We start from the raw sequence: 12898 nt of genomic DNA, 5'->3' as shown, positions 1-12898 counted from the left end.
CATGGAGAAGGCAAAGCCTGAAGCCATATCCATACAAGTGGTGTCAGCTCCCATCCCTTCCCCTGTGGATCTGTCCACTCTGTGTCATGTTTTGCTTTATTTTTTTTCTTAATTTGAGAAAGAGAGAGAGAGGGAGAAGGAGAGGGAGATGGAGGGAGAGAGAGAGAGAGAGAGACTGAGCGTGAGCAGGGGAGGGTAGAGAGAGGAGACACAGAATCTGGAGCAGGCTCCAGGCTCTGAGCTGTCTGCACAGAGACCACTGTGGGGCTTGAACTCACAAACCATGAGACCAAGAGCTGAGCCAAAGTCAGACACTCAACCGACTAAGCCACCCAGGAGCCCTGATATCACTTCTTTTTCTGCTGCACCCTCTCCACACTGAGGTCGACCCTCCAGCAATTTCCCATGTCCTGGATCTCACATGGCTACCCCGTTTCCATGTCTGTCTTGGTTTATTTAACTTCTCGTGGGTTGAGTCTGTGTCCAGCTTCCCCCAGGGCCTGGTCTCTGGTTCAGTTTTATGCACTGAGAGGCCAGGGGGGCATGGTGGTGTCCCTGCTTCCTCCTCGTCCTTCTTCCTTCTTCCTTTCCCTCCTTTTCTCTTGCTCCTTCCTGAGGGCTTACTGTCTGCTTCTTCTCTGGCTGCCCACTTCGATCATTTTAGAGGATTCCAAACCATTGGTTTCAAGCAAACCTGGCACATTGGCTGTTGTCTTTCCTTTCAGGTTTTGCTTTTAAATCTGAATTTATGATTCTTTCCTTTCCAGACCATTGCTTTGAAAAGAAAGATTCCACTGAATTCAGAATATGTGGCAGCTGGATGGGTGAAAGGTAAGAGGTTCACACTCTCCTTTTTTCTCCCAAGCAGATCACTTGTGGACCTTTTGGGGTGCTGTTGCAAATAGTCTTCATCTAATGACTTGTGGAGGCAGTGATGGTAGTTGACAAACAGTCCTGATTATTGCACGCATCTACTCAAGTTTCGACATGCATTATTAAGTTATTAACAACTCACCATTGTAATTAATAAAAATAAAATCAATTATTTTTAAAATTAGTAATAAAACAATAAACTTACTGTAATCGCTACGATATTCACTTAAACATGAATTTAATATAATTCAATTAATTTCATATAGCTTAAAAATAATAAAAAAATAATGTAACATAATTTCAAAAATTAATATAATAATTATTTCCAAGTGTTTACAGCAGCTTCCCTTCCTCCCCAAAGTTAGGTTGAATTAGTAGCTGAAGAAACCTACTGAGAATGTAGTATTTTGACTTTATGGAGTGAGTATTCAGGACTTTCAAAGGTTAGGAAGAAGGTTATGACTGAGAACCTCATGGAATCCTTATTTTCTGTTCAATGGCATGGTCCTGATGCAAGGCTATCTGAACGTCTTTCTCAGGTGCTCACGTGTTGATCACCAAAGCCTCTAATTTCGTACACGGTTTTATGTGTGTTCACAGGCCGCTCGTAGCCCTCTGGCCCTTTGGGGATACCCTTCTTTCTTCCAGGGCCTCAGTGCTCTCTTGTGGTGAGAAATTCAATTCCGGGTGATTTAATGAGCATATTTCAACGTTTATTTATTTTTGAGACAGAGAGAGACAGAGCATGAACGGGGGAGGGTCAGAGAGAGAGGGAGACACAGAATCTGAAACAGGCTGCAGGCTCTGAGCTGTCAGCACAGAGCCCGACGCGGGGCTCGAACTCACAGGCCGTGAGATCATGACCTGAGCCGAAGTCGGACGCCCAACCGACCAAGCCACCCAGGTGCCCCTAATGAGCATATTTCAAATTAAGATAATACACAAATCCTTCTCATAAAATAGGCTAAATTTGCACCCCAGTAACAGATAAGTATCAAAGGCCAGCAGCATGCCAAGCTCTGTGCTAAGCCCAAAGAGTGCAAGTGTGAACCAGGGAGCATATTCCTCTTGAAGCTGGCCTCTCGCAGAAACGAGAGAAAATGTGTTTGACTCTTTGAAAGTATGATGAGTGTTTTAAGAGAGATGTGTAGATACTGAGAGAAATAACAGGGGATATAATCCTGTCTATAACATGAGAGAAGCATCCTGCAATACCATGTGGGACGGTCACAGGTTCAGACTCAGCCAAGCCCACAAGACGCCATAGGCTTTAATCTAATACAAAGTTTATTGAGCTTTCTGAAAGGATCCCTGGCAAGATACTGCATCCACAGTGCTTTCGTTTAATGAGGAGACAAACACTGTAACGTACAGTGCTTCCTTGACCCCACGCAGGGCAGGTACAGTTACTATGGGCAAAATCCAAGGGGGGTTGGGCCACCTGGACACACAGATACCGCAGCCTTGGCTTCTAAATGGTCTTTATTGTGTCTTCGTCTCTCTAAGCTTGTATGCCGGTCTTAGTTCTCTAGTCTAGGTGTAGTCTCAAAGCTCAGGCGTTGTGTTTTTTTTTTTTTTTTTAAGATTTATTCATTTCTCAGAGACAGAGAGACAGAGCGTGAGCAGGGAAGGGGCAGAGGGAGAGGGTGACACAGAATCTGAAACAGGCTCCAGGCTCTGAGCTGTCAGCACAGAGCCCAATCGGGGCTTGAACTCATGGACCACGAGATCGTGACCTGAGCCGAAGTCGGACGCCCAACCGACTGAGCCACCCAGGTGCCCCAGGTGTTTGATAGACCAACTCTTAGTACATGATCTTCTGCATTGATCATAGCACAGTAGTTTCCAAGGAGATGGCAAGTCTCAGGTCACCTTCCTAGGCAGGTCTCCTTCTGCCCAGGGCCCAGGCCTGGTCTTCAGCCTTTCCTCGCTGCCTCGTGCCCTGAAGACCATCCGGCTGGTTCTGAAGCATGAGTAGGAGGTTCTGGTAGGTGAGGAGATAGTGTGAACAAGTCCATTCAGTAGAAAAGTAACAGGGAAGGCTTTGCGCCTGAGGGCAAGTGGTCAGGGGGAGTAAGAAGAAACCCAGCAGCTTGTTGGGCAGAGGGGCAGGAGACGGGAACTAACTCTGCAGGGTCCGGTAGCCCGTCAGTGCCTAGGGTTTTTACTTTGATCACAAGGGAAACAAGACCTGACCAGGTTAGGGGTTTATAAAGGTCCCTGTGGCTGCTACATGGGGAATGGATACATGGAGTAGATGAGGCAGCCACTTAGGAGACTACGTTGATACAGGTGAGAGTCATGAAGCAGTGCGGTGGAGATGATGAGAAATGGATGGACGAGTTCCAAAGGCATTTAGGAGACAGAAAGAGCAAGATTTGTGAATTGAACAGTAGGGTTTCGCTGAGGTCTGAGAAAGGGGCACAATGGACGTCTTCCTTCTGAGTCACCCTAATGCCAAGTCTACCCCTCACTGAGTCCTATTCTGCCCACCAAGCAAACTCCCAATCAATTTGTCAGGACCTCTGATTAAATGTGACTGAACAGCCCAGGCTTACCAGGTATCTGAAGAAAGCCTTTGGCATAAAGGGGCCGACATAAAGAAATGGGGAAAATGATCATTGTCATAGTTCAGGCAGCTATAATAAAATACAGTAGACGGAGTGACTTATCGACAACAGGAATTTATTTCTCACAGCTCTGGAGGCTGGAAGTTCAAGATGAGGGCACCAGCTTGGTTGGGTTCTAGTGAGGGTCTCTTCCAGATTGTAGGTGGCAGTCTTCTCTGCTGTGTCCTCGCATGGCAGAAAGGGGGTGAGAGAGCTCTCTGGGGTCTCTTTTATGAGGGTACAAATCCCATCATGAGGGTTCCACTCTCCTGCTCTAATCACCACCCACAGGCCCCACCTCCAAACAGTATCCCACTGAAGATAACAACTGCAAGGTACAAATTTCAGGAGGACCCAAACATTCAGGCCATAAGAGCTGCGGACAAAACAACAGTTTAGACAGAACCAACAAGGACTTTTAAAACCTCAAATAGGGTCCTCAGTGAAATTAAAAGAGCTATTATATACATAAAAACAAAAATAGCTCATTATAAAAAAGGAACAGGGCTGTCTGGGTGGCTCAGTCGGTTGAGCGTCCGACTTCAGCTCAGGTCATGATCTCCAGTTTGTGAGTTCAGCCCCGCGTCGGGCTCTGTGCTGACAGCTCGGAGCCTGGAGCCTGCTTCAGATTCTGTGTCTCCCTCTCTCTCTGCCCCTCCCCCAGTCAATGCTCTGTCTCTCTCTGTCTCAAAAATAAATATAAACATTAAAAAATTTAAATATTATTTATGTAATTGTTAAATTATTATTTATTTTATTATTATATTAAAATTTTTAATATAAACATTAAAAAAAGGAACAGTGAACACAAGGTTTTTTTTGTAACATGATTCCAAAGACTCAATAATAGAATTAAAAGATTAAGTTGAGGAGGGGCACCTGGGTGGCTTAGTCGGTTAAGCGTCCAACTTTGGCTCAGGTCACGATTCCATGGTTTGTGAGTTCGAGACCTACACTGGGTTCTCTGCTGTCAGCACAGAGCCCGATTCAGATCCTCTGTATCTTTGTGCCCCTCCCCCATTTGTGCGCACGTGTGCGCACGCTCTCTCTCTCTGTCTCTAAAATAAATACATTAAAAAAAATTTTTTTTAAAGATTAAGTTGAGGAAGTACTCCCCAGAAAGTAGCAACAACAGACAGAGACAGAAAATATGAGAATAAGTATCAATCCAGAAATTCCAACTTTCGACTAAATAGAAATTTCTGAAACAGAGTACAGAAAAAACAAAAGGGAGAAAATTAGCAATGCAACAATACAAAGAATTTTCCTGAGCTTGAGGATGCACGTCTCTCTGTCCCTCCGTGTCCCATAAAGTGCCCAACACCGTGAATGAAGAAAGGCCATGCCAAGGGCATTATTGTGGCATTTCAGAACCTTTAGGAGTCAAGATCTTAAAATAAAGAGAAAAAGGTTACCCACAAAGGAACAAAAATCAAAATGACATCAGAATTCTCAACAGCGACACAGGATAACCACTGCACAATGCCTTCATATTTCTAAGGAAAAATTATTTTCAAACCAGAATTCTACTTCTGACCAAACTATCAACTGTGAAGGCAGGATAAAAGTATACTCACATAGGCAAAGATCACCCAGTCTTCTTAAGAAGCCACTTGAGATTTGTTCCAGAAAAATGAGGAAATACAACTTGGAAAAAGCAACACACAAGAGCCAACAAAAAATGGATCTGACTGGGGAGAGCCATCAACCAAGGCTGCGGTACTTTTCTGGAAAGAGGGATGTAAGTGGTGATGGAGTGGGATAGGATATTGGGGAGCTAACCCTCATCTACCAGAGCAGCAACTTAATCACCAAGGACTAAAATTGAGAGATATCGGCATAAACATTATCTTTAGAGGTACGGACATAAACAAGTTGAAAGTTGTTGACTTTGGGGTATGTAAATGGTGGTTAAAGAGTGGTGATAAAGGTCTTAATTACAAGTCTTTGGGTACCACATGGCTTTTAAACTGTATGCATGTATTCCTTCGATCAAAATGCTGTACTTATCAAAAATGAAGAAAGTATGTACCCTTAGTATTATCTGATAGATGCACTTAGTGATGTGTGCTCTGATGACGTGGGCAAAGACCCATGTACACGATATCCACTGTTTGTAAAGTAAAACCCAAATGTTTGTGAGACCAAAAAGACTTAACAACCGAAGCATAAATCTTCACCATTAGCACAGCAGTTAAATAAATCATGGGTCTGTAAGGCACGAAAAGAAATGAGATATTTCCCTGTATGGTCATGTGGAAAGGCCTCCGTGCTATCTTGTTCCATGAAAAAAAACAAGGCGCAAGAGAGCGGTCAAAGAACGCTCCCATAAATGTATTGTAAAAGGTGTATATGGGTACATATGTGCTTCTCTTTGTAGAAAACTGGTGGAAAGTTATAGAAGTCACTGTTAAGCTGTTACTTCTAGGAAGTGGGACTGAGGGTCTGAGGAGAGAGGGAGATTTCATATCTATTACCACTAATTGTTCACTGTGTCCCCGCACTCCATTTTTAATGAAAAGAAAAAACCTGCTGATATGAACTTACTAATCAATCCAGTTGAAAAGAGCCAGTGAGTGCCCACAGTAAGGTGCGGGCTGGGAAGCTTGGCAGCTGGGGCACAGTCACTCGACAAAAGCTCTAGGGCTTTCCAATGGGAGCCGTGGTCCCCAGAAGAGCAGGCGCGTTGGCCAGGATGGGCGGGAGGCAGGAGCGAAGCTGGCCTGGAATGTAATTCCTCCTCTGTTCCTTTGTTTCCATCTAGTGCCTGTTCTGAACAGTTTCAGTGCAACCACACCAAAAGGAATCCCGACTATAATTATACCAATTTTGACAACTTTGGCTGGTCTTTTCTGTCCATGTTTCGGCTGATAACCCAAGATTCCTGGGAGAAGCTTTATCAACAGGTTATCTAATTACCCTCCCTCCCCCTCCCCCTCCGCTCCCTCTCCCCCCTCCCTCCCTCCCCCTCCATCACTCATCGACATTTCTGTCGTTTATTCATAACTTGCCATCCACTCCCCGCCATTGTCATCTGCTCTCCGTCCTCAGCAGTTGTACTGTTAGGTTCTACTTCAGCTATTCCGTTAGAAATGCCAAAAAAGTGCCTCCTTTTCCTAGAAATGCTGCCCCTCTCCAGATTCCCTGCAGCCTGCGGTTCTGCTACCCATGCTGGGGTTTTCAGGAAGCATTCCTTTCTCTCCTGCCTTTTCAATTCTAAAATGCAAATACCCTTGAGAAAGTCATCATAAAGTTCCGAGACCCACATGGGAGTTCAGGGCCGGCCTCTCCTCACTGATGGGCAGCAGGAGCCCCCCAGGAACGGGAGGCTATCCATGATGCTGCTGTGGGCGGCTCAGCCAACCGGTGCTGGGGGCGGGCCGCTTGCCACTGTGCTGTGTCTCCTTGAGGTGACGGTCACCTCCTGCGGAACAAGGCTTCAGACACAAGCGTGTGCTGTGTCCTTTGCAGACCTTGCGTACCTCAGGGCTTTTCTCAGTCTTCTTCTTCGTGGTGGTCATCTTCCTGGGCTCCTTCTACCTGATTAACTTAACCCTGGCTGTTGTCACCATGGCTTACGAGGAGCAGAACAGAAACGTAGCTGCCGAGACCGAGGCCAAGGAGAAGATGTTCCAGGAAGCCCAGCGGCTGCTGAAGGAGGAAAAGGAGGTAGGGACACGCAGCGTCAGACAGTGGGGTCTGCTTAGGGGGTGGACTGCAGAGGTCACGAAGCCTTGAGCCTTAGGCCGGGGCTCAGAGCCTTCTCTACTATGCTTTTTGGAAAACTTAAGCCCCTTGAAGACTGGCTCTGCTGCTGTTCTTACTGACCTGTCCAGGCACAGAGCTCTCGAGAGCAGGAAATCCTCGGTCTTCTGAGACCCGGGCCTTGTAGGACAGACCCCAAACTGGGGCTAGAGGATAAAATATACATCTATGTAAATTAAGGCTGGGCTCCAGGCTTGTTTATGGGAACCCGGAGATGCTTGTATTCAGGGCCTTTGCTTGCCGAGGCTTTGGGAAAGTTAGACACAATAGCCGTGATCACCTCTCCCTGCTTGAAATTCCCGTCATATTTACAGGCCATTCTCATTGTTTCTTGGCGTCTTTACATTTTTCCAACTCTAAGACTTCAGGAACGTGTTTTGTTCTCTTTCTCATCCTCCACGGAGATTTGTCAGAGGGAGGCCCCACCGTGTTTCATACCGGCATCATCAGGCACAGACACGATAGAGTGCCGTGCTACGGTTTAGCGATAGAGGCATGAAAGCATTAACCTTGCCTTTGAGGCTGCAGTCTCTGTGGATAAATAAACAGGATATGTCCTTCTGGTAAATAATAACAAAGCTAGCATATTCCAAGTCGGCGATGAGCAATCTAAGTGGGTGGACGCCTCCAGGAGGGAGGAGAGAACGCTCACGAAGGTCAGGTCATTTGCAGTGTTTTATGGGGAGGTATAATCTGTTTATTAATTGCTTTTGTTCACTTTCTAAGGCTCTCGTTGCCATGGGAATTGACAGAAGTTCACTTAATTCCCTTGAGGCATCATCTTTTTCCCCAAAGAAGAGAAAGCTGTTTGGTAGTAAGAAACGAAAGTCCTTTTTTTTGAGAGACTCTGGGAAAGACCAGCCTCCAGAATCAGATTCTGATGAAGATTCCACGAAAAAGGCAAGTCTCGGCCCAGGGATTGATGATCCTATAGCACCGTTAGGGGGACAGGTCAAGTTGTCAGCCTAATTGAAGGGATTCACTCATTCATTCAGTCATTCATCCATTTGCACATACTTTCCCACATCCATGCATCTGTTCAATTACCCATTTCTTTACAAACATCTATTTGAAGTGTTGACAGGGTTTACCAGCCACATGGCACTGGGGTAGGTACGAGGGCTCTGTGAGATGTCTGAAACAGACAACTAACGATGAAGACACACGAACAAGGAGGCAGTTATTGTTTAGTATGACAGCTGACATGATGATCACATATGGGAGAACAGAGGAGAAGCCATGTCTTAGTGGGGGTTCCTTGCGAAGCAAACCCTGAGACGTTAAAGTGCAGGTAGATTATTTGGGAAGTGATCCCAAGAAGCACCAAGAGGAGTGAGAAGAAGGGTTACATGGAAGATAAAGTGGCCAACTAAGGTTCATCATTAAGCTGGTTACCACTGAAGGTACTTGGAGTTTAATCTCCGTGGAGTGAGGGCACTAGAGTATTTATACACCGACTTTGGTCCATCATTGGTTCCAGACTGCTGGATTCAGGTGACAGTCATTTTCCTGCATTTCTGACTTTGTGTTCATTAGGGCAGAGGGTGGTCAGGTCGCCAGAGAAAGCCCTCAGGGAGGACCCAGGGACATACAGATCCAGCCAACGGCAGCATCTATGACTTGGGGGGGGTGGGGGGTGGGAGAAGAGCCATGGATCAGAAGAGTTCCCAGAGGAAAAAAGCATCCGTGCCCAAAGGATGAATTAATGTTTCATCCCTGGGTAAAAAGTGAATGGAGCACCACAGGCAGAGGGAGCGGCACACGCAAAGGCCTGGAGCCAAAGGAGAGCGGGAGAATGTGACCTCGTAGAACACTTGTGAGTGTGAGTGTGCACGTGCTTGTGTGTATGAGGCTGGAGACGGCCTGGCAAGAGGCTATAGCGGTAGGATGGGGTCATCACAAAAGGCCTCGAAACCAAGCTGAGGGGCTCACCCTTCACTCAGGGACCAAGGGCTAAGCAGTATTGAAAGCTGTTTGTTTGTTTTTTTAAATATTTATTTATTTTTGAGATAGAGAAAGAGACAGAGTGCGAGCAGGGGAGGGGCAGAGAGAGAGGGAGACACAGAATCCAAAGCAGCTCCAGGCTCTGAGCCGACAGCAGAGAGCCTGGTACGATACGGGGCTTGAACTCATGAACCATGAGATCATGACCTGAGCCAAAGTTGGACACTCAACCGACTGAGCCCCCTGGGCGCCCGTGAAAGGTTTTAAACAAAAGAGTGACTTGACCAGGTCGACAGTTTTGAAATCCTAGATGCACTGAAGAGACCGGACCAGAGCAGGACGAGACTGGAGGGAACCAGTTGAGAAGCTGCCAGTGGCGGCAATCCAAGTAAGAGGAGACAGGTGCTTAAACTGTGGTGAGGGCAGGAGGATGAAGAGACAATAATGGTACAGTGATTTCCAGAAGAGAAAATTTGGCACTTGACTAGCTAGATGCAGAGAGGGGGAAGATGCCAGGTTGACTGCTTGGGTAGCCAACTTGATGGACGGTAGTTTACCGAGACCGGAAAGGAGCTTGTCCTGGGGGAGGGAAGGATGGTGAGCTCAGTTTTGGGTGTGGCAAGCTTGAAATGCCTGTGGGGCATCCTAACAGGGATATTTTGTAGGCCAAGTGGATATGAAGCTATGAGGGGTAGAGAAAAACCCTATCTTTATCAGTGTGGTGGGGGATGTTTGAACATGTTTTAATTGTGGAGAGAGAAATCGGAGGAGAGGAAAATGTTGAAGATACAGGCCAGGGAATAATGGCGAGAGCCACTTTTCTGAGATGGGAGGAAGAGGTGAAGTGGTCGGAAGGGAGGGTGCATGCCTGAGGGGAGGTGGGGAAAGGAGGTCGGGGGCCTTTACAGAAGTAGGTGGGCAGACCTCATCCATTGCTGTGTGCATTTCTCTGATGGAGGGACAGGGACCCATCTTTCAGTTTAGAGGCTTCTCTAATATCAGACCATAGCATATTGAAGAGCCTGCAAATATTTTTTAATATTTTGAAGGGTTTTTTTTTTCTCATTTCACAAAACAATAGACCAAGAGCAGACAGCTAATAAAAAGTGTCTTTTCCCTAAGCCAAAATAGGAAATAGCTATAGAAAGACTACAGGTTGCCTTTAAAATAGCTTATCACTGGGGCACCTGGGTGGCTCAGTCAGTTAAGCATCTGACTTCAACTCAGGTCATGATCTCACGGTTTGAACCCCGCATGGGGCTCCGTGCTGACAGCGTGAAGCCTGCTTGGGATTCTCTCTCTCTCCTCTCTCTGCCCCTCCCCAACTCATGCTTTCTCTCTCAAAATAAACGAATAAACTTAACTAAAATAAAATAGTTCCCTCTGGGGCCACGGTTGGTCAGAACTTCGGGGAAATAAGTCATCTAGGTAGCTGAAGATTTATGTACTGTCGTGTCCAGAGACCTTAGAATTGTAGGTAAGGTGAGAGTCGAGCCCCCAAGCACGGCCTGAGAGAATGCTTGAGGTTTAGTATATAGACTTTGTCATATTTATTTTGGCTGTTCTTTTTAGTTACTGACTGTTTCAAAATCCATTTAGGCAGCCATTCTAACCTGGCCCCGATCCACCCTTCTAAATGTATCTATCCCCCCACTCCTGCCACTCAAAAACATTATTTCTAATTTTGACTTTTTATTGCTTTTGTGTCCTGAACCGTTTATTGCTCCTTCGTTTTCGTAAAATTTTGTTTGCTCTTTGTTGACAATGAATGAATCACAGAGAAAGAAACATCTCCGTAGTTAGGATCCGGGAAATGTGCATACATTGAAAAGTATGAATGCCACCCTGTATTTTAGTTAGTTATGAAACCTGAAACAGGAAAGCTGAACCTTCGTCCTGCCGTGAGATGCAAGGGAGCAGGGCTATGTAAGGTACTAAGTCTTTTCCAGGCATGTGGCGTTCAAACAGAGTAGCTTGTGACCTTTTGAGGAGGGGCAGTCCCTTCCCTTTGAAGGTCTACCGTGCCTTCCTTCTCTTACAGCCACACATCCTAGAGCAAACCAAACGGCTGTCCCAGAATCTGTCAGTGGATTTCTGTGATGAGCACGGGGACCCCTTCCAAAGGCAGAGGGCCCTGAGTGCTGTCAGCATCCTCACCATCACCATGCAGGGTAAGCTCTGCCCTCCTGGCCCCGGGGACAGCCCAACTGCAGTGACGTCCCTCCATTTTCCTTCTTTCCATCTCCCCCAGAAGCCCTCTGTAGCCCCTTCCGCTTCCTGCAGAGCGACTTCTTGCGCCTCTTTGGAGCACGGGAGCCAAGTGGCTTGCGGAAGCAGGCCCACCCTGAGTTGGCCCTTGGGTATTGGTGGGAACTGGCTAGCTTTGGCATTTAGGACCAAGAGTACAGACGGGACCCCCGCCCTTACCCACCCTGATCAGGCCAGGCAGTCACAGGGGGTCGCAGTGGCAATGACAGTGACCAAAGAAGAGATGACACAGAAGTTTCCAGAAGGTGACGGTTGTCATGGAAGTTAGAGTTAGGAATCTGGCATGCAGAGGGGAAGACCTGTGTAGGTAGGCTGGAATCATCTGACGGACCTCATCAACAGCAGGTAACCAGGACCCCCAACTGAGGGGTTGGTGTTCAAAGGCAGGACCCAAGTCCTTACAGGGACGGGGTCAGATTCGTCCTTAGCACTTTTGAGCCCTATTGCATCGCTTCATTTGGCTTGCATGAGTCCCTTGAAATGGTGCCGGGGAAATCGGAAATCAGGGGTACGGTGGCCTTGTGGCCTGAATTCAACCTGCTGATAGAGTACCTCTTGCTTCAAAACAAAAGATGCCCCTGCCTGAATACCTGGCCTTCCTCTGAGCCCTGGTAGCTCTGTGTGCCTCTGGTACAGCTGTCACCGTGGTCTGCCTTGAATGAACATAATTTGAGCTTATACCCTTCCCTCTCACGGGTTCACAGCCTGTGAGTGTTGACTTCCCCATCTGTATCTCTAACGGTGCGGCTCAGCTCCCAGATGCTCAACACAAGTGTAAAGCCTGGATGTACACGGCCATACCACAGGGAAGTTGTATACGGCAAACCTTTCTGGCTGCACCCGTCAGCGCCCCTCTTGGCTGATCACGTTGTTCACGAGAGACCGTAGGGAGGAGGGGGGGAAGAGAGTGGAATGCACTCAGGCAAACAGCGGCCGGATGGATTCATAGCTAACTACTCGACTGCTCTCCCATTCTCCTTCTCCAGAGCAAGAGAAATCGCAGGAGCCTTGCCTCCCGTGTGGGGGAAACGTGGCGTCCAGATACCTCGTGTGGAACTGCAGCCCCCAGTGGCTGTGCATTAAGAAGGCCCTGCGAGTCGTGATGACCGACCCCTTTACTGAGCTGGTCATCACCACCTGCATCGTAATCAACACTGTCTTCTTGGCCTTGGAGCATTACAAAATGGACCAGAGTTTTGAGCATATGTTGTATACGGGGAATTTGGTAACTTTAGGCTTTTTAAAATATCCAAATATTCCAAACTGTGACTTATAACTCTTTCAAAGTCTAAACATTTTTGGGGCGCCTGGGTGGCGCAGTCGGTTAAGCGTCCGACTTCAGCCAGGTCACGATCTCGCGGTCCGTGAGTTCGAGCCCCGCGTCGGGCTCTGGGCCGATGGCTCGGAGCCTGGAGCCTGTTTCCGATTCTGTGTCTCCC

The 12898-nt window shown here is 47.2% G+C and overlaps 1 protein-coding gene across 1 annotated transcript in view; it reads left to right on the top strand.

The window, feature by feature from the left end:
- The window catches only part of SCN11A (sodium voltage-gated channel alpha subunit 11), an 86490-nt gene that overhangs the window by 19420 nt on the left and 54172 nt on the right, over positions 1-12898 (top strand). The window contains exons 7-12 of the mRNA XM_058729449.1: positions 768-831; positions 6247-6388; positions 6954-7151; positions 7974-8147; positions 11233-11362; positions 12446-12684. Coding sequence (XP_058585432.1) covers positions 768-831; positions 6247-6388; positions 6954-7151; positions 7974-8147; positions 11233-11362; positions 12446-12684 — 947 coding nt within the window. The remainder of the gene's footprint in view (positions 1-767; positions 832-6246; positions 6389-6953; positions 7152-7973; positions 8148-11232; positions 11363-12445; positions 12685-12898) is intronic.

The sequence above is a fragment of the Neofelis nebulosa genome, chromosome 5 (assembly GCF_028018385.1).
Source record: "Neofelis nebulosa isolate mNeoNeb1 chromosome 5, mNeoNeb1.pri, whole genome shotgun sequence".
Taxonomy (NCBI): domain Eukaryota; kingdom Metazoa; phylum Chordata; class Mammalia; order Carnivora; family Felidae; genus Neofelis; species Neofelis nebulosa.
Note: the sequence above shows the minus strand (reverse complement) of the source record. Positions and strands in the feature narration are given on the sequence as shown.